This window comes from Staurois parvus, unplaced genomic scaffold, assembly GCF_062004578.1.
Source record: "Staurois parvus isolate SC_StPar_1 unplaced genomic scaffold, SC_StPar_1.0 ptg000096l, whole genome shotgun sequence".
Lineage (NCBI taxonomy): Eukaryota > Metazoa > Chordata > Amphibia > Anura > Ranidae > Staurois > Staurois parvus.
In genome coordinates this window covers 17,722,644-17,749,105 of record NW_028317892.1, presented here as the reverse complement: position 1 = coordinate 17,749,105, position 26,462 = coordinate 17,722,644, and the positions used below count along the sequence as shown (strand labels likewise).

Sequence of the window (26,462 nt, the reverse complement as noted above, 5' to 3'; positions counted from 1 at the left end):
TGGGGGATTCAACAAGGATTATCAACTTCTGATGCTATTAAGAGTCTAGGTCTATTTGCAGTTTTGTGCTGCAGCATTATATAAGACCTATCTCGATTCATGCTGCAATACTGTTATATGATGTTTACACCAAAATATAAAAACTGTGATAAGCCAGAAGTGTGAATTTTCTTGAACACTTCTAATATACCTGGAATATCATTATAATATTTTATTGCAATGAATGGCATCACTGAGCTCCTGGACAGTCTGAGGTGCACCTGGCAATGTCAGATAGACTGAAACATGATATTCCAGAGGTGTTCTATTGGATTTAGGTCAAGCCTATTCAATGGTACTAATTCCATCATCCTCCAGGAACTGCCTGCATACTCTCGCAACATGAGGCCGGGCATTCTCGAGCAGCAGGAGGAACCCAGGACCCACTGCACCAGTGTAGAGTCTGACAATGGGTCCAAGGATTTCATCCCGATACCCAATGGCAGTCAGGGTGCCATTGTCTAGCCTGTAGAGGTCTGTGCTTCCCTCCATAGATATACAGCTCCAGACCATCACTGACCCACCGCCAAAACGGTCATGCTGAACACTGTTACAGGCAGCATAATGTTCTCCATGGCTTCTCCAGACCCTTTCATGTCTGTCACATGTGCTCAGGGTGAACCTGCTCTCATCTGTTAAAAGCACAGGGTGCCAGTGGCAGACCTGCCAATGCTGGTGTTCAATGGTCAATGCCAATCAAGCTCTATAGTGCCGGGCAGTGAGCACAGAGCCCACTAGAGAATGTCAGGCCCACAGGCCACCCTCATGAAGTCTGTTTCTGACTAATTGGTCAGAGACTTTCACACCAGTGGCCTGCTGGAGGTCATTTTGTAGGGCTCTGGCAGTGCTCTGTAACTTTGGTGATATGCTCATTTTCATTGGTGGTCACTGGAAGAAGTAGTGGCCTTTATATTCGGGGTTAGAAAAGAAAACAATTCCCCTTACCCTTGGTGGTCAGTAAAAGAAAAAGGCACCCTTCCATTGGTGGTCAGTAGGAAATGAAGGGCTCTGTTATATAGGTGGTCATTGGAAGAAGAAGAATTCTTTACATTGGGGGTCAGTGGAGAAGTGATTCCCACTTACATTAATAGTCACTGAAAGATAAAGGGCTTCCTTCCATTGGTGGTCAGGGAAAAATGAAGGCCTCCTTCCATTGGTAGTGAGTGGGAGAAGAATTGCCTTCTTCTATTGATTAGTATTACTCCCATCTTTTGTTGGCCAGTGAAAAAAGAAGAACCTCATTCCATGCATGGACACTGGGGGATGTCCTCCCTTTTACTGACTATATAGGTGGCCTCTGATAGAATAATGCCCCCTTACATTGCTGGCTCATGGAGAATATATTCTGCTTGACATTAACGGCCATTGAGGGCAGTGGTGTATTTTGGTTTTGTGCTGCCCTAGGCAAGACTAAAATCGGGCACCCCCCCGCATCTAAATTTGCCCCACCCTTTCATCTGCAAACTCCACCCCTTCCTCTGTATGCTCCACCTCTTCCTATTAGAGCTCCACCCACTGACACCGATGGAACGCTATTCCTCCCACTGACACCAATGATGGGGTAAGATTCCTCCCACTGGCATGAATGATAGGGGCACTATTCCTCCCAATGATACCAATGATGGGGCACTATTCCTCCCACTGATACCAATGATGGGGCACTATTCCTCCCCCTGACGCCAATGATGGGGCACTATTCATCCCACAGATGGTGCCCCATCATTACTGTCAGTGTGTGAGGAATAGTGCCCCATCATTGGTATCAGTGGGAGGAGTCGTGCCCCATCATTGGTATCAGTGGGAGGAGTCGTGCCCCATCATTGGTGTCAGTGGGAGGAATCGTGTCCCATCATTGGTGTCAGGGGTGAGGAATCGTGCCCCATCATTGGTGTCAGGGGTGAGGAATCGTGCCCCATCATTGCTATCAGTGGGAGGAAGTGCCCTATCATTGGTGTCAGTGGAAGGAATTGTGCCCCATCATTGGTGTCAGTGGGAGGAATAGTGCCCCATCTTTGGTGTCAGGGGGAGGAATAGTACCCCATCATTGGTATCAGTGGGAGGAAGTGGCCCATCATTAGTGTCAGTAGGAGGAATAGTGCCCCATCATTGGTGTAAGTGGGAGGAATAGTGCTCCATCTTTGGTATCAGTGGGAGGAATAGTGTCCCATAATTGGTGTCAGTGGGAGGAATAGTGCCCCATCATTGGTGTCAGTGGAAGGCCCGGAGGCATAGTGCCCCATCATTGGTGTCAGTGGAATAGTGCCCCATCATTGGTGTCAGTGGGACGAAAAGTGCCCCCTCAAGTGAGGGGCAGTGGGACAGGAGAAGCGCAGAGGGACAGGTAGGGGGCAGCGTGATGGAGGGGCGTGGGACAGGATCAGGGCAGCGAGACAGGAGAAGCGCAGAGGGACAGGTAGGGGGCAGCGTGATGGAGGGGCGTGGGACAGGATCGGGGCAGCGACACAGGAGAAGCGCAGAAGGATAGGTGAGGGGCAGTGGGACAGGATGAGCGCAGAGGGACAGGTGGGGGCAGCGTGACAGAGGGTATGGGACAGTATCGGGGCAGTTGGATAGGAGGAGCGCAGAGGGACAGGTAGGGGGCAGAGTGACGGGGGGCATGGGACAGGAGAAGCGCAGAAGGATAGGTGAGGGGCAGTGGGACAGGAGGAGCACAGAGGGACAGGTGGGGGGCAGCGTGACAGGGCATGGGACAGGATCGGGGCAGCAGGACAGGTGAGAGGCAGTGGGACTCGAGGAGTGCAATGGGACAGGTGAGGGGCAGTGGGACAGGAGGAGTGCAGAGGGACAGATGGGGGCAGCGTGACGGGGGGGGCATGGGACAGGATCAGGGCAGCAGGACAGGAGTAGCGCAGTGGGACAGGTGAGGGGCAGTGGGACAGGAGGAGCGCAGTTGGACAGGTGAGGGGCAGTGGGACAGGAGGAGCCAAGTGGGACAGGTGAGGGGCAGTGGGACAGGAGGAGCACAGAGGGACAGATGGGGGGCAGCGTGACGGGGGGGGAGGCATGGGAAAGGATCAGGGCAGCAGGACAGGAGTAGCGCAGTGGGACAGGTAAAGGGCAGTGGGACAGGAGGAGCGCATTTTGACAGGTGAGGGGCAGTGGGACAGGAGGAGCCAAGTGGGACAGGTGAGGGGCAGTGGGACAGGAGGAGCGCAGTGGGACAGGTGAGAGGCAGTGGGACAGGAGGAGCGCAGTGGGACAGGTGAGGGGCAGAGGGACAGGAGGAGCACAGAAAGATAGGTGAGGGGCAGTGGGACAGGAGGAGTGCAGAGAGATAGGTGGGGGGCAGCGTGACAGAGTGCATGGGACAGGATCGGGGCAGCTGGACAGGAGCGCAGAGGGACAGGTGAGGGGCAGATGGACAGGAGGAGCGCAGAAGGATAGGTGAGGGGCAGTGGGACAGGAGGAGCGCAGAGGGACAGGTGAGGGGCAGATGGACAGGAGGAGCACAGAGGGACAGGTGGGGGGCAGTGGGGACAGATGGGTGGTAGTGGGACAATGTGGGGGACAGGAGGGGGAAGTGGAACAGGTGTGGGGCAGGGGGCAGTGTGATGGATGGGGGGCAATGGGACGGGAGGGAAGTAGGGCAGTGTATCAGGGGACAGTGAGACAGGACCGAGAAAGCACCAGTCCTCCAAGCACTTACCTGTCCAGCAGTGGCTCCTCCAGATGGTCTCAGGATCATTCCAGGACAGGTGCCTGTGTCCCTTCTCCCCCACGATCTCTGGCGGCGGGCCGGCTCCGCCCCCCTGACTTCGTGCTCTTCTGCTTCCTCCTTTGCTGGCACCTTCTGGCCTAACTGCAGAACCTGGCACACTGACAGTGGGCCCGCCCCTCACGTGCTCAGAGCGCACATCGGGGATCCGCCCACCACTCCGCTCTCCTCTGTAGCCGGTCCCTCAGCCATGGCGGCCCTGCCCCCCACAGAAGTGGCGGCACTGCCGCCGTGCCGCCCCCCTGAAAAGTGCCGCCCTAGGCAAATGCCTAGTTTGCCTCACGGCAAATACACCCCTGAGTGAGGGAAGTGGACACTTACATTGGTGGTCAATCGGCAAAGAAATATCCCATTGCATTGCTGATCACTTGAAGACAAATTGCCCTGTTACAATGGTGGTAGTGGAGAAAAAATTTCCTTTTACATTAGAGGTGTGTGGATAGAAAACGTCAGTGAAAGATGTACCACCTTCCACTGGTAGTCATTGGTAGAATTGCGCCTATATATTGGTGGTTGATGGAAGAAGAGGTTCAGTTTTGAATTGGTGGCGACTGGTAGAAGTGTAGCCTTAAAGTGGTGGTCAGTGGAGAAGACATGCCCATTACATTAATGTTCAGTGGCTGCAAAATAGCTCCTCTCATTGTTAGTAGAGAAGAGACCAGGGGCGGACTGACCATTTGGAAACTCGGGCACTGCCCAGAGGGCCCGGGGTCAGTAGGGGGCCCAATGAGATGCCCCTGTTACCTTTTTCATAGGCTTTTTTGAGTTTGGGCAAGGACACAGGGGCCCCATGATCCCCTTTTGCCCGGGGGCCCCATGAGTTGTCAGTCCGCGCCTGGAAGAGACTCACCCTTACATTGGTAACCAGTGGAAAAAAAATATCCCCTTTTATTTGTGTTGAGAGAAGGAAGGCCCCCTTACATTGGTGGTCAGTTGAAAAAAAGGATATCCTTTGCATTAGGTGGTCAGTGTGGAAGTGCCCCCTTATATTGTAACTTGGAATAATAGAAAAGAAGAAAAGAGTCATTGCTGCCCCTGGAATGACAGAAGTCACTGGCATTTTTTCCTCCGAAACCTGGAAAATATATAACTGGTGTGGGAATTTTTCTCATTTAATAGCGTGCACCAACAGCCCTGAAAAAGGGAGAGTCTTTTCCCCCCGAAAAACATTGGCTTGTTGTACTTGTCGTTACTCTCAATAAATGTCTTTTATCCACTTGCCCTCCACTCTCAATAAATGTCTTTTATCCACTTGCCCTCCAGAGGATTTACCCCCTTCCTGACCAGGCCATTTTTTGAGATATGGCCCTGCGTTACTTTAACTGACGATTGCACAGTCATGAAATGCTGTACATAAATTAAATTTATGTTCTTTTCCCCATAAATAGAGCTTTCTTTTGATGGTGTTTGATCACCTGTGTGTGTGTGTTTTTTTTTGCACTATCAACAAAAAAAGACAGACAATTTTGAAATTAAAATCCCTATAAAACCTCCAATAAAAAAATTTTAAAAATCAAATTTCTTCATAAATTTAGGCCAAAATGTATGTTACACAGCAGTATGTCCTTGCTGGCAGGAGAGAGACCTGTGTTGTTTACACACAGGTCTCTCCCCTATCAGTTTTACTCGGTGATCGCTGGGTGCCGGTGGGGAATCTCCGGCAGGGACCTGGCGACTGATATTAATGGCGGTGTAGATAGGGTGGCACATGCGTGCGCCCCCTACCTGAAAATGCAAATCATGATACATGATTTTGCACACCCTGCGACCCTGTAGCAGTAGTTCTACTATAGGGCGGCAGGCAAGTGGTTAATCTTCCATCAAAAGTGCACTCGTTTGGACATTGGGTGCTCCTTCTTTTCTATTATTCCAAGTATACATGTGGAAATGACCTCAAGGTCATATCAGAAAGGCATCAGCCCAAACCCTAAGAGGGTTTACCACCAATATCCACCATTGGGTACAACTAACTGGAGGGATATTTCCCTAACCACCCACGCTACCACCCACCTATGACCAGTGACTGATCTAGTCAGTCCAGCGCAGTCTTCAGCACAAACAAGGTACCCTTATATTGAAAGTCAGTGATTAGGCTTATGGAAGATTATTAGGATCTGTGGTAAACAAATGAGGAGACTCTGACACTACCCCTGGCACTGCCAAATGACAACACAGTAGAACTATGCAGACACTGACAAGCAGGAGCTCAGTCTGCCCAGTAAATAAACATGGAGCCCATTACTCCCATTTTTTTTGGGCGGGCAAGGAGAAGAAAGCAGTGCAGGATTCTGCTGCACAGGGTTCAATTTCAGACAGACAACAAAAACAAATAGGTCTCTGGTGTATACTTTATCTTATATCTTCTTAAAGAACAAATGATTAAGGACGTATACAGTACATTACAGTATTGTAGTTTCAGTACACTTGTATTGTCTGAAAACAACATATAATATATAACACATATAAAATACTTTGCCTTTAAGTCTTCACAAGATATCACAAACAGCTTTTAGTCACAATTTTATTTGTGTCACACAGAGAATAATAAAAACAAATTTTTTAAATAACTTTTGGATAAACAAATATTTCCATTTGGACTAGTCACCATTTCAGAAGAATTTTAGACGGGTTTGACCATCACACCTTCCAGGGACTTTCTCACATATCAGCTTTCTCCTTTTTTGTTGTGGTAGCTGAGTAAATGTTGATCCTGTTTCCAGGAAAATAGAAAAGGTGAAAGGATTTGTCCTCTACAAATATGACCCTAATTGATTTCTTGTTGTGGTGGTGTGGAATGAATAATCATTATGTGGGTGTGCATAAGTGGTTGTCTGATAGTGGAGACCATGATGAGACCTCTCCCTCAGACCTCATCAAAACTGATGGAGAATGGGGCTCTGTTGCAGCAGAGCAACACTATAATTTAAAGTCTTTTGTGTCTAATACATTTAACAGTCTCTGGGATACCTTTAGAACCAACCCAAACAGATCATACATAATAAACCAAAAATATTCCTGCGCCAATCAAAAAACAATAAATCACCCTTCTAAATTGCTGCTGTGCAAAAAATGTGTAAAAACACAAACAGTAAATTATATAAATAAACAGCGCAACATAGACCTCAATTCAAACCCTTAAAATTCCCTTAAAATCTTAGGATTCCCTTAAAATCCTTAAAGGCTTCTTACTCACCAAAATCTGGTGAGTGTATTTGATGTTGGTGTACACGGGTGAAAGGTGGAAGGCTATACACATCTTTTGGAATCTTCAGCTATCTTCACAAGGGACTTTAATTGTCTGTTTTTTCTGAAGATTTTTGATATATACACTTATGATGTAATAATGGACACTCATATTGTGTGATTTATTGTGGTTTGAATTGAGGTCAATGTTGCGCTGTTTATTTATATAAGATCATACATAATACTCAGACTTTCCATGAACCTTCACATTTTTTTAAAGATGGTCCTTCAGACTTTTTAACAGTAATCTACACAGCATTATCAGTACTTAGAAGGATACCGTAAAACTAGTCAGTTTACAGCATTTCTGATTCAGAAACAGATAATTTTATCTTCTCTATATAGACCTCCACAGGCTAAGCAGAAAGGACATTGGACCAATAACTATATCCGATCACGCCCAGGTCTCTAATTTTGACTCTATACACTTCACATAGACTTGCTTGGACCTGGCATTTGAACAAATCTCTACTGGATAATGATACCACTCGTACCGCCATTGAATCCGTCATCACAACATATTTTTAATTAAATTTCACTGATGAGGTGTCCACGCAAGTACTATGGGAGGGACATGAGGTGGTGATAAGGGGGATCTTGATTGCTCATGGTTGTAGAATCAAAAAAAGCCAAATGTAAAGAAATTGACGATCTGGTTACTAAAATCTGCTTACTTGAAGACACATAAAAGTTGCTTACAACCGTCTGACTTGACGAAGTTGACAGACTTGCGGCCCAGATTACCTGAGTGCCTTGACAGGAAGGTTCAGAAAAAACTACGCTACTATGCTCACAAACTTTATGAACATGGGAATAAATCTGCCTGCCTTCTTGCTGCTTCCTTAGTAAAAGACAGGCACTCTACCATGCCCATAAACTGACTGTTCGGGACAAACAGGTGTTAGACTCAGATCGCATTGTTGCAGCTTTCCAGTCTTATTATAGCTAACTTTACAACCTTAAGCTCCCACTCGACCTGTCCTGAGCAGAAATTCAGAAAACCTTGATATGACAATATTTGCAAGAAGTGGAGTTTTCTGATCTTCCTAAAGACATATTGGAAGACCTGGAACACACTTTCAGCCCTCTAGAGCTGACCTCGGTCATATCAGGGCTCCCTAAGGGGAAAAGCCCTGGACTAGATAGCTTCTCTAATGCTTATTACAAGAGAATGGCTTTCTTTTTAGTTGAGCCCATGTGCAATTACTTTAATGCAACTACTTCCTCTAACCCTTTAGCTAAAGAAGCTCTACTTTCCCATGTCACGGTCATAGAAAAACCTGGACAGGACCCCACGTACTGCTAGAACTATCGCCCTATCTCTTTGTTAAACTCAAACATCAAAATTCTGTCCAAATTTATAGCTACCAGATTACAGGATCTCCTCCCTATGATCATCCACCTTGATCAAACGGGTTTCATAGTTGGTAGGGAGGCTTGAGATAACACTATACAGGCCTATACAGGCTCACACCAATCCCCCTTCCTTGTCTTGTCGAATGATGCTGAAAAGGCCTTTGACTGGGTGGATTGGACATTTATGAAGGAGACCCTGATCCAACTGGGCCTCAGGCAGAAAATGATGGGGTGGGTCTTGGCCCTTTATTACGACCCAGAGGCTAGAGTGAAAGTGAATGGTACCTTCTCCGACCCGTTAGACATTCACAATGGTACCACTTCTGTTAGCCTTGGTGTTAGAACCGCTTCTACGGAAAATCTGGCAAAATTACATCAAAGGGGTCCTTATAGGGTTTAGAGTTCATAAATTGTCTGCCTATGCTGATTACATTCTATTACAGTCATGGCCGAAATTGTTGGCACCCTTGATATTTCTCCAGGAAATCATGTATTTCTCACGAAACGTATTGCATTAACACATGTTTTGCTATACACATGTTTATTCCCTTTGTGTGTATTGGGACAAAACAAAAAAAGGGAGGAAAGAAAGCAAATTCGACATAATGTCACACAAACCTCCAAAAATGGGCTGGACAAAAGTATTGGCACCCTTTCACAACTGCGGATAAATAAGAATGTTACAAGCATGTGATGCTCCTGTAAACTCACCTGGGGCAAGTAACAGGTGTGGGCAATATAGAAATCACACCTGAAAGCAGATAAAAAGGAGAGACGTTCACTTAACCTTTGCATTGTGTGTCTGTCTGTGCCACACTAAGCATGGACAACAGAAAGAGGAGACGAGAACTGTCTGAGGACCTGAGAACCAAAATTGTGGCAAAATATCAACAATCTCAAGGTTACAAGTCCATCTCCAGAGAACTAGATTTGCCTTTGTCCACAGTGCGCAACATTATCAAGAAGTTTGCAACCCATGGCACTGTAGCTAATCTCCCTGGTCGTGGACGGATGAGGAAAATTGATGAAAGATTGCATCGCAGAATAGTCCGGATGGTGGATAAGCAGCCCCAAACATGTTCCAAAGACATTCAAGCTGTCCTGCAGGCTCAGGGAGCATCAGTGTCAGCGCGAACTATCCGTCGACATTTAAATGAAATGAAACGCTATGGCAGGAGACCCAGGAGGACCCCACTGCTGACACAGAGACATAAAAAAGCAAGACTACAGTTTGCCAAAATGTACTTGAGTAAGCCAAAAGCCTTCTGGGAAAACGTCTTGTGGACAGATGAGACCAAGATAGAGCTTTTCGGTAAAGCACATCATTCTACTGTTTACCGAAAACGGAATGAGGCCTACAAAGAACAAAACACAGTACCTACGGTAAAATATGGTGGAGGTTCAATGATGTTTTGGGGTTGTTTTGCTGCCTCTGGCACTGGGTGCCTTGACTGTGTGCAAGGCATCATGAAATCTGAGGATTACCAAAGGATTTTGGGTCGCACTGTAGGGCCCAGTGTCAGAAAGCTGGGTTTGCGTCCAAGATCCTGGGTCTTCCAGCAGGACAATGACCCCAAACATACGTCAAAAAGCACTCAGAAATGGATGGCAAAGAAGCGCTGGAGAGTTCTGAAGTGGCCAGCAATGAGCCCAGATCTAAATCCCATTGAACACCTGTGGAGAGATCTTAAAATTGCTGTTGGGAAAAGGTGTCCTTCCAATAAGAGAGACCTGGAGCTGTTTGCAAAGGAAGAGTGGTCCAAAATTCCGGGTGAGAGGTGTCAGAAGCTTATTGATGGTTATAGGAAGCGACTGATTTCAGTTATGTTTTCCAAAGGGTGTGCAACCAAATATTAAGTTAAGGGTGCCAATACTTTTGTCCAGCCCATTTTTGGGGTTTTGTGTGACATTATGTCATATTTGCTTTTCTGCCTCTGTTTTATATTTGTTCCAATACATACAAAGGGAATAAACATGTGTATAGCAAAACATGTGTTAATGCAATACCTTTTTTGTGTGAAATACTTGATTTTCAGGAAAAATATCAAGGGTGCCAACAATTTCGGCCATGACTGTATATGTATCCCAACCACTTATTACTTTACCAATTCTGATGTCAGAATTACACAGATATGGTCACCTCTCTAACTTCAGTATTAATTACATAAACTTACCGTCTATATTCTTTCTTCGCTTACACCGGTTCTTTACTATATTTATATGGCAGGGAAAGCAGCCTAGACTAGTGTATTCGCCCCTTCATCGACGCAAGGAAGATGGATGTTTGGGGGTGCCTGATGTCTCTTTATACTATAAAGCGTTAGCGCTAGTATGCATTATTAACTGGTGCCACCACTCAAAAGAAAAGTTATGGGTTACTAAATAATCTATTGCAGGCAGGAATATGGCGGGCACCCCTTGGATTCCACATGCAACACGTGGGCTGTCCAGTTGGACAAGCCCACTTATCTTGAACACACTGAGGATCTGGGATCAGATTAATGACACAGGAGTTTCCCCCCCCCCACCTCACCTTTAGCTCCACTAGGCGGCTTTTCCTGGTTTCCTCCTGGGGAAGATATCTCCCTCTTGAACACATGGGTAATAGTAACTGTTGGAGAGGTTGCCCTCAAGAAGGTACCTTTATGCATATCTGGTGGCATTGCCCCAAAATCCTAAAATTCTGGAAGGATATTTTACCTTGGATTCAGAGAACTAACCTTAGGCCCATCAAATTCACTCCTCTCCATTATCTATTCCATGCTACCCCCTCCTCCTTCAAATCATATAAATACAGCATTACTTCTCATCTCCTGACTGCGGCCAAGAGCCTGATATTGAAATTTTTCCCAATATCCTACAGTACAGGATTGGAAGCGGGAAGTGGAGAAGATAATGGTGACAGAACGTTGGGTATATACGGCCAAGAATGACCCTGAGAAATTTCATGACATCTGGTCTGGATGGATGTACTACTGGAACTAGACAGCCCAGATGGTACTACCGCCTGAATATTGGGATCACCAGAGCATTCCCTCGGTACCCATGGCCACTGGGGCCCTTATATGGTATATAGAAAGCCTGTACCTGAGGCCCCGACAGCAGGCAGATGGTTACAGGGCATAAGGATATATGGTTACAGTATGTTTGTCTCTATATCTGTTTCTATTCTATACCTTCTATTTTCTTTGTATTATGCTTGAAAATGTATATAATGTAATAAAGAAGAGATTATACCAAAAAAAAAAAAAGAAACAGGTAAATTAAATCCATTAGTTGGTACCTGGTATATAATAAAACCTCACCACAGGTTGTGATTGACATTGTAAAACCATTTAGGCACACTGGTAATCTGGGTCACTTGACCTCTTGACCTCAAACTCCAAGTTCTCAAATCCTGATATGGCTGCATTATATTAATAAGACATACAAATGTCTAAGAAAATCCAGATCGTGAGGGTACTAAATACTGCTTTATTATGAAGTGCAGGAAGCTAATGAGGCACATTAAGCCTTCTATGGAAGCAATACATAAGATATATTGTAATTCATTTCTATTAACTTTTGTCTTAAAGCGGCATTAAACCTAAAATAAAAAATGTTATATATTGCAGCTTACCAATCATTGGCTGTAGTGCCTGCATTGATTTTCTTTTTCTAGGCTTTTTCCATGGTGATCTGGCCAGTAACACACCTCCTGTGTCAGAGTGTCTACACTCTGGATGAACGAGCACAGAGGCACCTTTGGCCAGCAGTACTGTTAATTTGTGGGGGGGGATAGAGTTAAATATACTCCAAGGGCTCTGAGCATTAGAAAAAAAATAGTGAGTAAGATAAAATACAAGAAGAATTGGTTGACAGGTAGATTGTTAGATTCTCTTTTCAGCATCACAGGGATGTACCAGTGTTAGAAGATCCAGTGCAAGATGTGTCCCTTTGTTCAACATAAAATAATTTATTGCAAGAAAAAAAGCTTTTCATCTCTGAGGTTTACAATTGCTCCTCTGAGTTTGCGATCTACTGTCTCATATGTCCTGCAGCCTCTTATATACAGTATAGGTCTCATGATTAGGACAGTATGTGGGACACAGAAAGTCTCAACGTATGGCTGATTGAGATAATACCAAGAGGTGAAAGACATCTTGGATTTTTACCCTTGACTCTCTAGCATCAAATGGACTAAAGCCCTGTATACAATAGTTCAACAAGAACTGGCCAACATTTGACCTGTGTGTACACCTGTCTAAACAGTGTTGCTGGAAAACCAATGCCTGCCAGCACTGACCAGTGTCTTTTGGAGGGGGGGCAGTCCACATGTCAGAACACAATAGCTCGCTGATAGTACCATTGGATAGTAACGTCAGACAGTACAGCGAGCTCCTCCCAAGATCTTACGCTTTTTTTTGTTCGGCCCCCTAGGTTGAACGAAAAAAAACTGACAGTGTGTACCCAGCATTAATGAAGAACTAGAGATAAACACTATATTGTAATACTATGGGTTTGCATTATTAGTAAGAAAAGTTACTAACATTATTATTTCTACTTTTTGTTACAGGTAGTGCTGTAGCTGGGATTCAAACCAACAACCCTGGTGATGCCAGGTGGAAGTACTAGTCACTTAGCCACTATGTTTTTTGCATATTTTACATTTGAAACCATCATATTTAAAGCTTTAAGATAGCATATACTAATTCCATTCCATAAGGCTACTGAAGGGAATGTTTTTTAGCTTTTCACTCTTCCCCTCTAGGCAGGCTTGACAAAGAAGGAGGTCCTTCGAAAAACGCCCACTGCTCTGCCCATATGTGATATCATCCAGGAGATTTCCTGCAACACACTTTGCCTGTGTACAGAGCTCTGGTCTGTCCTCCAGCTGAAGCTATTCCCCCATCTGACAGGACTAATGTCCAGAACTACAAGTGTGAATACAGAGAGATGCCCCTATTGGGGGATGCTGAGTGCATGCCTTTCTATTTTATTTTGTGAGTAGCAAATTTACATTTGATTTTAATATTAAAGCTTTTAACGCTACTGCAATTAGTTGCGCTCTTCTACTTTGTTTATTAAAAAAAATAACCCAATGCAGCCACTACATTTAAATATTGGTAAGCTGCAATATAATAAATGTTTGTGGGTTAAATATGGGTTTAATGCCACTTTAATTCTGTGTAATATGTTGGTCTCCTATCCATAAACGATGGCCATTCGGAAATGTTGATATAATTATAAAAGTGATATTAAAGGAGTGGTCAATGAATTATAGTCAAACATCTCAGAATTCTTATTTCTCAGCTCTTTTGATTGGGTGGGGTAGGGCTCAGTGAAATCTCAGTCTAGAAGTTCCACAAAGAGCTGCTGCAACTGCAACTCATTGGCCTTTATTCTGAGGTCCAATGACTGATACAATGGATCCGATTTATGCAACACTGGATCAGACTCTGGAACAACAGACCCGGCATAAACTTTGTAAGTACCTTTCTTTTTTTACTTATGGATTTTGCTGTGTCTACTCATCTATTTTGTGTATTATTTTATTTTTTTTTTTTGTGAAAAATAATTCTTGTCACTTTGAAGAGCGCTATTATATTTTAACCTCTATCACATTCCTGATTGGGGTGATGCCTGTATTACAGACATTTCCAAAAGTCAGAATCGTTACAGCAGATACTGTGAACTGTCCACATTTTCATTTAAACACATGATGACAGCTGTTGCATTTTGTTAAAGGGTTAACTGCATAATATGCTCTCAGTCTGTTGGTACATACCTTGTTTTCTCATGAGCTAGAAAATCTCTGAGCATGAAGAGGTTGAGAGTGCCATCGTCACGCATGGAACTCAGAACTTGCATACAAGAACAATCAATGCCTACAAGCGTGGGCACAGCAGCTGAACATGGGACTGAAATTTGTAAACCTTCACAGATAGGTTAAGCTCCCTCTGGCTGTATGTTATCTTTTAAGGGGGTGGTCAGGGAGAGGAAAAAAGGCAACTCAATTGCTTGTTTTTACTACCCCTTGCTACAATGTGGAAGAGACCTAACAGGTCCCCATGATAGACAGGTGCCTTCACCGATTCAGCAGACCTCAGCTTGATTTTGTACATACTTACAAAGCTGGTGATTTTCTTCAGGTCTAGGATGGATTGAACCACATCTTTTGGGACAGTGAACAGATTTCAAACAATAATATTGAGAGGGAACTGGCAATCATTCCAAATTTTAGAAGCCTACTCTGCCAATGCAAATCTACCAAGATGACTAAGATTAGGGAGAAAAATACAACTGGTAGAGAGGACCAAAAGGTATATGAGGAACAGAAAACCTAGGGGACGACCTCACTTTGTTGTCAAAGGTCCTTTGTAATCAAGACAGCAAGCAAAGTACAAAGAACCTCACTTTTGACACAGTCTTAGACTTCTTAATAACCTTTAGAGGCAAGGGGAGTATTCTGTATCCTATGAAATTCTTAATAATCCTATCCATTGATGTTCTGAACAAGAGCTCACCAGTAAGGGAAACGTCAAGCAATATTTCCTTAGGGGACTGACCTTCTAAACCGACACTTTAACCAGAGTAACCTACAAAGAACTACAGCAGAAAGTCTCAACATAGAGGTTTAATCTCTGCATATGGAAGGCTTCTTCACAGTAAGGACTGTGTGGAACAGGCTACCTCAGGAACATCAGGAACTAGTTTCAGGCACCTCAGTTAATCCAAGCTGCTACTAGCTCAGTTAATATGAAGGTGATCAGAGATGAAAGATGCATACCCACTACAGGGAAGGAGGTTTCTTATTAGAGGGCTTGAAGTTAGCTAAAGATTAAACCATGCCAGAAAGGAGCCTCTCCATGAAAAAGGTAACAAGCCTGGAGATAGGACAGACCCTGATGGTGAACAAAAGGCTGAAAATTTGGTATAACCTTTCAGGTTCTGTAGTGCCCCCTGCAACATAGGAGAATTCCCCCTCTTGTGTCATGATAGCCCTCTGGTTTGCAAGGGATTCCTGTGCATGGTGACAAGCCTCATGGTCAAAGGGAGTAAACTGCTTATTTCCTGTGTGTGGGTGATCTCCCAAAAGACAGGGCAGAATGATAGGGCATAATACCCTGAGTCAAAATGGTGGCTTCTGTTCCTAACACTGCTAAAATGTGGCTGCAGCACTACCCAGGCCCTCCATAAAAATTACCCATAAAAATGGGATAAACGTGAAATGGCAACAGCATCACTCCAAATGTCACTGCTATAGAGGGCAGTGTCAGAATCCCTTCTGTGTCCCCTGTAAGGACTAGCAGCATTAAATATATTCCCTCAGAGAATAGGGTAGTAAAACATCTCCACACAGGAGCAACAAAGCCCTCCACACTGCACTCCCAGGAAGGTGAACTGGTCATACTGTACATGTCCCCAGGCTCTCCTTGCCAGGGCTGTCACAACCGATACTGGATACTGCAAGGAATTGCATACTTTTGATGGATGGAACTTGCAGCTTGATGGAAAATCACCTTCAGTGGTAGAGATGAACAAAAAGGAATTCTTCCAAGAAAAAAAAATGTAGAAAAGAAAGGAATCAAAATCACAGAAAGGAAAATTAAGTCCTATCTCCTCTATACAGTGCTTTGAAAAAAGTATTCATACCCTTTGAAATTGTCCACATTTTTGTCATATTACAACCAAATATGTACATGTATTTTATTGGGATTTTATGTGATAAACCAACACAAGTGTAACATAATTGTGAAGTGGAAGGATGGATATGCAGAAACAAAATGGGGTGCCCTAAAGATAAAAAAAATTTACATTATTTAGAAATGTAGGGAATTGTGATTTAAAAAAGCACCATACCTGCTGGTGTTGTTTCTTTAGTTATACCACTATGTATTGTAAATCTTCTCTTTCCAGCAATTGCCATCTGAGAAAACTGTAGACCATCTAGGTGTTCGTTACTGAGGACTGAAGGATCATGACTGGGAATGGTCCCTAATACACACTTTGAAGAGACCCAAGGTTTTTTTGCAGGCATTTCTCTGCTGACAAAAATTACATCCTCCAGCTCATTTTTGCCACACACTGGGTTTATGGAATTTTGAAGGCTTGATAAATTTTCAAAGAAATGCTCACTATTGATTGTCTTGCCTTTAGTGCCATAATAGTTATGCTGAGGAAGAATACTCTCTAGAATACTATTTTTATCACCAGAAACCATATCTGGAGAAGTTTCATGTGCATCTGTAGGCTGATGGGAATATTGTTCAGAAAAATGTTCTGCAAGTGTTGTCCTGCTTTGGTTTCTTGAAAAGCCCAGATATGTTGCTTTTGAGTAATACGTACGGCTAAATCTCATTGGCTGTTTAGGTGCATTATGACAACTCTGCAAAGTGGTAACGTTTGATGATAACTGTGTTTGTTCTACATCTTGGTTGTTGCTGATACCAGTGTTCTGATAATATTGTTGAGCATCTTCCTGAACTACTTCACTTTGGTGGCTTAATTTGGTTGCATTGCTAGAAGCCATTATTTCAAATGTTTTCAACAATCCATTATTGCTGAGCCGGGATTTGTTGCAGACAAATGCTTTGCAGAAGTTAGGATTATCAATATCTAAAGAGGAGCATTGGATGTTGTCAGGGCTACAACGGTCTTTAATAGCAGCAGATGCTGAGATTTCAAAAGGTCTTTGACATGTGGCTGATGTGCTCAACCTGTGCAAAGCTGTAATATCACTGAAATTCTAAAAGGACAAAATTAGAAGCATTTAAAGTAAATGATATTTTTTGTTCTTTTACCAGTTCATATTTATTAACCGCTTCAGCTCTCACACCTTGAGTGCAAAATCTGGTACAGCTGTGTATGCTAGCCAATAAGCTTCTAACTTCAGTTTGTTCAATTAAGTTTTGACAAGAAAAAATGAAGCTGATTTTTTTCTATGCACAGCTGCATCAGATTTTACACTCTCCAGTGTTAGTAAATCAGCTCCATTGCTTGGCAAAAAATATTTTCTTTTCTTTGCAATAGCAAAGAAAACAGGCCCTTTTGTTAAATGTAGCAGTTTTTTAAAATGTGTCACTAAAAAAAATCAAGAAACAAAACAAAATGAGAATGAAATGCTCTTGTGTGCACTTACTATGTAGATGGCAATATGCACAATACTGTAGATGTCACTGTGTATGGTACTGTAGATGTTACTGCATAAGAAAACTGTAGATGATACTGCTCACCATACTGTAGATGTTACTGTAAATAGGACTGTGAATAGTATTTCATTTTATGCTATAAATAACGCTGTACACATTACTGTAGATGGTACAGCAGTACAGCACACAAAACTGTGAATGCTTCTGTGCACCATAATGTAGATGTACCTGTACACAATACTGTAGAATTGGTACTGTGCACCACAGTGTAGATAGAGCTGCGCACATTACTTACAGCACACTATACTACAAACACCACCACTGATACTGTGAACACTATTACTGCTGTGCATAATACTATACCAACTAAAGAGGAATCTATTTAAGACATGGATATCGATATTGCAGTACCTCATTAATATTCTTATTGCTATTGTGCACTGCACTGTGGGTACTAGACACTATATACATTATATTTCAGTGCACCATAATGAGGATGTTAAGAAGCTTATTGTGCATCATAATATGGACACTAAAGGCAATGTAATTACTATAGGGTTATTACTATGCATCACACTGTAGACACAACAGAGGTTATAGGATACTGTACAGTGGATTCCAAGAACATTGATGTGCATCATCTAGTGTATACAATGGATGTTACTGTCTACCATACTATGGAGGCTGGGGACATTATTATGTACCATAAGATGGACTCTAGGGTCAACAGTAGAGAAAGGGACACACCTTGGAAGATCTCCCTAAACACATGCAGACAATTGTTTAAATGTTAAAATGTTTATCAATGTCTGTGATTCATACTTGCATGAGACTATAGAAATGATGCACCCTATACTGTAGCGATAGTAAGGTTTGACAAACCCCAAACTATGTGGAGAAAATAAGGGAGTAGCACTGAACATAGTGCCACCTTCTATCATAAACCTCCACTAGCCATGATCTTCATAATACTTTTAATGGGGCTCTGTCGTAAACAGTTTGGTATGCAGCTTGGGACTACAAGTCTGTAAGATTATGACCTAAAGCTGAATTCCACAAATGTAAGTTTGAGTCATATTCAATGACTCCTATGACAGTGGAACTGCCTTCCTAAAAAGGGACTACACTAATGTAAAAGAAGACACCAAACAAGCATAGGTTACAAGGTTCAGAAAGCTAATAAGACACATTAAGACTTCCCAGGAAAAACATACTGTACATCCGATCTATATCATATTTGGTATCTAACAAAGTTTAATTTTGCTAAATAATATGCTAGTTCTCAGACTATAAAACACTATCATATAGAAATGTAGATAACGGGAGTTAAAGTGATATATATATATTTTTAATAACAAACATATTATATTTACCTGGTCTGTGCAATGGTTTTGCACAGAGCAGCCCCAATCCTCCTCTTTACAGGTCCCCCGCTGTTGCTCCTTCCTTTGAGTATTCCCCACCCCTAGCAAGCAGCTTACTGGAGAGGTACTTGTGTGGGCTGACTCCTGAGCCCCACTGGCTGCGTCCATAGACACAGACAGCGGGGCTTTGCCCCGTCGGCCTCTCACTTATAGGATTTGACAGCAGCAGGAACCAATGGATCTTGGTTATCAATCTGCCTAGTGAGTCGAGAGCTGGATGAAGATTGGGCTCAGGTAATTATAACGGGGGCTGGGGGGATCGTAGCCACAGAAGGTTTTTTTAATCCTATTACAGAAAATACATTGGTTCTAAAGGTTAAACATTTTTTACCTTTGTGCATTCTATTCACGAAGGTAAAAAACCTTTTGTGCGTAGCTACCCCTTCAGCCCCTCTAATACTTAAAGGGTAACTCCACTGTCGTGGGGAAAAAAAGTAGCAAATAAAAAAAAATAATATAGTGTTTACAATTGCGACTCAAGTCATATTATAATTGAATGTTATAAAAAAATGACCTTTCTTTTTTAATCTGCAGCACCATAATTTTCTGTAAAATGCAATACAATATGGTTACCTGAAGGTGTTCTGCACTCAGAGTGTGTACAGAACATCCCCTGAAAATTTAATTTCCTGCTTGTGTGATTGGCTTACTGATTTTCCCAGAAGTCTACACTGCAACAGAAATGTAATTTTTGGTAAAATACTCCCTATGGGAAATCATGGCTAAAGTGATGCAGACCCTGAAATTTTCCTCAGTAGTGCCCTGCAGGTGCAGTAGCTGATTGATAATTAATCAGTCACTTCCATACAGATTCACTCTGCACATGGATACAGACAGACAAACATCTACTTCTTCATAAAATCAAAAGGTAGGAATCCGCAACAAAGATTGTTAAAATCCTTGCAACGTACGTACATCACCCAGAGGGGAATGTTTTTTTCTCAACAAAACTGAAGTTACTCTTTAACTGATATACAAAAACCACCCGCGCCAAAAAATAAATAACAAATACTTCTTGTTTTCTGTGGCCACCTCTTATCGAAAAGGATGTGGATAAATTTGAGGCACAACGATATCACATATTTACTCTTTAACTGAGCCAGATCTCCGTCCAGCAATGTGGGCAGTAGCTCTCCTGGGTCTCTCCCTCCTCATTAGCTCACACACAGCAATGGGAGCCACTGGCTCCCACTGCTGTCAATCACAGCTATTGAGGAATGAGTGGGGGGCAGGGCTGAGCAGTGCTTTGTGTGTCTTATAGAGACAAAGTTGTCTCGGGAGTGAGCATGCACAAGTGCCCGCAGAGCAAGCAGCCTGCTCTAGGGGCAGTTGACGGGGGGGAGGATCCAGGAGCGCCAGCAAAGGAACCTGAGAAGAGGAGGATCAGGGATGCTCTGTGCAAAACCATTACGCAGAGCAGGTAAATATAATATGTTTATTATTTTTAAGACAAAAAATCTGAACCTTTAGTATCACTATAAGGTAAAAAAACCTTGAGGCTTTAAAACCAATTTAAGGGTGAGTCTGCTGAACCTGATAAAATACTCTCCAGCACACCTGCCACACACCCCTCAGACCCTCTGATTTGGTGTAGTTAGCAGAGTTAGTGACACCCTCACCAGGGACATGAAAAAGTTGCAGCATTTGGCAGTTGGAGCTTTCTTCTTACCATTGCAACTATTAAGGAATACCAAGAGTTGTTTACTAGGTCCAGGAACTCTACCATTTCATATTGAGCTCTGCATTTAATTAAAGACAAGACAAACTCTACTTATATATTATTCACTTTTGAAAACCTTATTATTATACCGGTTTACAACAGCCCGGTGGGAAGCCAATCGACCGGAAACTTACAGTCAATGGAGCGAAGAGTTAGCAGAGAGTAGGCCCTAACTGAAGACATTGCCTGTCAAGTAGGGCAGATGCAACCTAGCCAGTCCAACCCAAAAGAGAGATTACTGGTGTTTCAGACATAGGCCCTGAGCTTTCCCTAATGCTCTGGAACCTCTCCCTGCCGCTACCGATGTCCCTGACAGACAGGTGTGCTCTCCCTACACTAGCCACTTTGCCAAAGCACACCAAAACCCAGGGGCAGGGACTTAAGAAGACTCTGCATCACCCAAGATGGCTACCAGGGTCATCTGGATGCAGCACAGCCAACCGGTACGTTGCTCCAGGGGACCAAGGGAATCATGGAGAAACCACCTTTTCTTGACTTCCCCTCCAGCCACACTGCCACTCCAGATGAGCGCCATCTACTGTGGAGAGACTAGACAGGACCTGCCAACACATATCTGGTTTGTAATATTTTTTCTGTAAGTATTTCTTGCAACATTCTTCTTTTCATGAAAACTATATTTAAAAATTGATAGGCCGAATCTCTGAATTCTCCAACTATAAATTAAAGACTGTTGTCTCGGTAAATAAACTATCATTGTGTAAACACTGCGACATTTCTGTCTGGGCATTGCAGGGAGTGATACAGACAATTTTAAAGGTCAGAATTGCAACAGTGGATGCTGTGAAAGGTGCATATTTCCATTAATACATGTGGTGGCAGCAACTGTGTGTGTATAGGGTATCTCAGTTAACCTGCCCCAGTGATGATTACTCTCAGACTGCTGGTGCCTGATTTGTCCCGTGAGCTGGAAAATCTATATGCAGGAGAGCTGAGAATGTAAGCATCACATATACTTTGTCATACCTTTAAAACTTTGGATGGTATTTCTGGAAATAGTTCCTTTAGCTGGTCATTGGTTGCTAGCATTAACCACTGTAGTGAGGATCCTCTGCTTAGCATACGCTGAGCCACCATGGGATTAATACTTGGAAATGCAAGTAAAACTCTTTCTTCCTGGAAAAGAAATTCATATAAAAAATATAATGATTCTATTTTTAAGAGCAGCATAAGGATACTATAAAAATAATAAATGTCTTCTAAAGGTCAATCAATTAAACAAATAGCAAGCAAAATGTAAATAGAAGAAAATACATTGGTATAGTTCAAAGACAACAGCGTCATTTGATATTCTTTGTACTACAGATTAATTTTCCATACTATCAATCATTTCACAAGATATCACTAGAAAATATGCCTTATCAACATGTCAAGAGGTATATCAGCTTCATCAATGTCAAGATCAACTTTTGCTTCAAAATTTGCATATAATTTTCTCATGAAAGTTTGACTGAGATTTCAGCCGTTCTGTTATTAGTAGCTGCATAAACTGCATGCCCTAAACTCAAGATGAAAAGGAGGGAACTTTTGGAAAATCACAATAAACAAATGTAAGAAAAAAAATTCTGAATCTTTGGACATGTTTTGGACTTCTGAATAAATAACTCCTCAAATGTGATAAGACCACATCTTTGTAATAATAATAAATACAGTTTTATTTAATAAAAATGCATTTGCAATTTTTAAGGCGGAACTTCACCCAAAAGGGGAAGTTCCACTTGTTTGCATCCCTCCTCTTTAACAATTGACCTTTTTTTTCAGGGGTGGGTGGGAGCAGGGATCTGGTTTTGACAGGTCCCGCTCCCATGAGGTGATATGACCGTATATTTGGGCCCCTCCTTTCCCCAAAGCCTTCTGGGTCACACATCAGAGGTCCCAGAAGACTGTGGGACCATTCACAAAGAGCAGCATGGCTCACACATGCGCAGTAGGAAACCGGATGTGAAGCTGCAAGGCTTCACTGCTGGTTTCCTTTAGTTAAGATACCAGCGCTTGAACCCGAAGTTGATTGAAGAATCGGTGTGGGTGAGGACAGCACTGGATGCATGGGCAAGTAAGTACCCCTATTATAAAAGTCAACAGCTACAGTATTTGTAGGTGCTGACTTTCAATTTTGGGGGAGACTTGAGCTCCTCTTTAAGCTCTTCCTGACCGCACTATAGCCAAAAGACAGCTACAGCACAGTTGTCCAGTTCTGGGAGAGCGTCTGGGGCGCGCACCTAGTGCACTCTGTGATCATTGTGTCCTTCGGATACAGCTGATCACAGATTGCCGTAAAGGGCCAGTCATAGCAGTCCTTTACCATGTCATCAGCTGTGTCCAGTCTCAGATGATCACACTATAAACAGACTTGCTGCTTTTCACCAGTCCTTTCCTCACGCGCTGCCACAGCATGAGAAGAGGAGAGCCGATAACCGGCAATTCACACAGGGGACATTTACACTGATATCAGGGCACTGATCATTAGTTCCCTGATTATCAGTGCACCCCCATTTGTGCTGCCTATCAGTGCCCATCAATGCGGTCTATGAGTGCCCACCAGTGGCCCATCAGTGCAGCCTCATGAATGCACATCAGTGAAGGAGAAAAATCACTTTTTTGCAAATTTTATAACAGAAACAAGGAAATACTTTTGTTTCAAAATTTTTGGTCTTTTTTTGTTTGTTGAACAAAAAGTAAAAAAAACCTGTGGTGATTAACTATCACCAAAAGAAAGTTCTATATGTATAAAAAAAAATGATAAAACTTTAGTATGGGTACAGTGCTGCATGATCACGCAATTGTCATTCAATGTGCAACAGCACTGAAATCTGAAAATTGCCCTGGGCAGGAAGGCCCAGTATTGAAATAGTTGAATTGCAATAATGCTATTCAACAATTAAAGTGATTGTAAAGTTAATTTCTTTTTTCTTAAATAACAAGCATGTCATACTTACCTGCTCTGTGCAATGGCTTTGCATACAGCATCCCTAATCCTACTCTTCTGGCGTCCCTCGCCAGCACTCTGGGCTTCTTCTCTTCTCCATGTGCCACCATAGGAAGCTGTTTCCTATGGTGGAACACATTCATGCTCGATCCTGAGCCACACTCTGTGTGTCCATTGACAGAGTGCAGCTTGGCCACACACGCCCATTGTCACTGGATTTGATTGACAACAGCAGGAGGCAATGGCTCCAGCTGCTCTCACTGACTCTGGTGAGGAGGGTGAAAGAGAGCAGAACTGCTGCTCTTGGGCACAGTGCTGGATCGAGATCAGGCTCATATAAGTTTTTGGGGAGTGCTGATATTACAAGTTTTTTTTGCCTTAATGTGTCCTCTCCCCCCTCCTCCACATTTGGCACTTTATTTTTTTGGGGGGGGAGTGGGTTCCTGGTTTTGACAGGCACTCACTCCTCCACTTCCAGTTGGGTCGCTGCAATGATCCAAGGGGAATTTCGCCCCTCCCTTGTTCCCCCTGAGGCTTCTGGGACGTGTCCCAGGTTCCAGAAAGCTGCAAGACCATTCAGATAACGCAGCAAGCAGCCAGCTGTGAAGCTACAAGCGGTCACAGCTGGCTTCCCACAGTTAGTATGCTGGCACCAGGGGACCGAACCCTAGTGAAGAAACTGACTGGATGAGGACATCCTGGGATAGCCGAGTGTCCTATTATTAAAAGTCAGTAGTTATAGTTTTTGTAACTGCTATTTAATTAATTTTTCTAACAATGACCAAAGAACAGTTTTAGGGTAAAAAAGCTTCAAAGTTGCTTCAAAGTTGCTTACAAAAGAAGGGGCTTCTTCCTGCCTGCTACAATCTGAAGGCATAATTCTCCCAAGATTCTCCTTTCAGGCCTATACAAAATGACTTGCCTGAAGCTCAAATAATGATAAAATAAACTGGTTCTGTATATTTTGACATGTTAAGAATTAAGTTATTTAGACTTGTAAATGTACAGATAGGTCAACATTATGACTTTACAAATGAAATGCATCTGGCACCATTACTACACCAGGTTTGGTCATTCTACAAAGATCAATGCAAAAGGAATTTTTGTTCAAAGGAAAGTTGTTCACAAAAGTGATACCTCAGTAACCGATGGTATCTTTTGCACTTGATAATATCTGTTTGAGTCTTTCACAGACAATACGGATTGTTAAAAAAAAAATCAATCCAAAATATAGTGTAATTAAATCCAAGTTATGAAAAACCCTCATTACTTACATCTGAGCAAAAAGAAAGCTAGTGTAGTTCATCTTTGAGTCCGAATACACCACATTAATGTATCAAAATATGCATCTATTGTTCAATAAATATTTATAGAGAACTGTAAAATGTTTTTTTTAATATATTTATAATTTAATTTGAATTACTCTTCTGCAACAGTTTTTTTAGTCATATGACTGCCAGAACATCAATCAGGGCTGGCCAGACACAGAATCACACTATAGAGAGTATACATCAGCAGAGTAATAGAAGCCCCACCTAAGGATCTTTCCCTGCAGATATCAAAGAACAGGGAAAGATCATGTGATCACACAACAGTAAAGCAGGAATAAGGTACTTAAAGGATTAAACTATATAGGCATGATATACAGTATATGATTTATGTGAATGAATTATGGCAATTGAGACTTCTCTTTAAAGTGAAACTTCACTCTCTCAATCAACATGGACTATTTTTAATCTTTATGCCGCTAGCATTAGTAAATAGATAGGGAAGTATATCATATTTACTTGTTTTAAACTTTTTTTTAAACATTTCTTCAGTTACTTCCTGGTTTCCTGCCTAGGCAAATGATGCCATATATCCCAGAAGTCTCCAGGATGGGAGGGAGGGTTCTCAGCTCAGCCAATGCCTGAGCTAAGGGCAGCTGGATACCAGGAAGTAAGTGCTACATAAATCATCTGCCCTTACTCAAGATGTCTACTGGCAGAAATGCCAGGGGTGTTTTTCAAAATGATTTCTCAGCAAAATAAAGCATGGAGACATGGATGGAAGGATGGGGGAGATTGCTTTGAATATTAACAATGAATTAAATAGCATTATTGGTTTGTGGTGCTCAGATGCAGTGTAGTTTCACTTTAATGTCTACTAGACTTGGTAAATACCACAAGAGGTTTCTTAGCACTGCTCAAATATGTGATGTGTATGGATGCACTTGTGGAGTTATTTCTGAAATGCAAAATTACATGATTTGTGAAAGGCTCATAACATTTATTTATAAACAATATCCATGCTTATTTGTAAAATAAGCTGTAGCTGGAGAGCAGTAGTGGGCGGGTACTACGCATTTTAGGGGCTCTGCTCCATTTGTCAAGTCATTTGCACTGCACATATCCCGTCTACTGCTTTCCCAACTGCTACCCTGTTTGCTTTGCTTGTACAGCAGCTAATACCATGCATGGTTGATAGATGACATCTCCCTCTTCACTAGGCAAATGCACAGTTTTTATTTTACAAGTAAGTGTGGATATTGTTTACAAATAAATGTTATGAGCCTTTCACTAATTCTGCGCTTTTGGCAACTTTGTTTACTTTTGCATGCTGCCGGGGCGGACTGACAACTCATGGGGCCCCCGGGAAATAGGAGATCATGGGGCCCCTGTGTCCTTGCCCAAACTCAAAAAAGCCTATGAAAAAGGTACCAGGGGCATCTCATGGGGCCCCCCACTGACCCCGAGTTTCCAAATGGTCAGTTTGCCCCTGCATGCTGCTATGAATCCTTCCCTGATCTGAAGTGCCTGTGAGCTGTGGATTGTGGATAACTTTCCTTCCTCTCTGTTTGTTAAAGAATCACCCTTTGGCTCATTTGAGC

At 42.8% G+C, this 26,462-nt stretch overlaps 1 protein-coding gene across 1 annotated transcript in view; it reads right to left on the bottom strand.

The window, feature by feature from the left end:
• Positions 1–6,109: 6,109 nt before the first annotated feature.
• Positions 6,110–26,462, bottom strand: part of SHOC1 (shortage in chiasmata 1) — a 250,127-nt gene continuing 229,774 nt past the window's right edge. The window contains exons 25-27 of the mRNA XM_089670970.1: positions 21,634–21,783; positions 16,217–17,102; positions 6,110–6,485 (exon numbers count right to left, since the gene is read on the bottom strand). Coding sequence (XP_089527096.1) covers positions 6,385–6,485; positions 16,217–17,102; positions 21,634–21,783 — 1,137 coding nt within the window. The 3' untranslated portion in view covers positions 6,110–6,384. The remainder of the gene's footprint in view (positions 6,486–16,216; positions 17,103–21,633; positions 21,784–26,462) is intronic.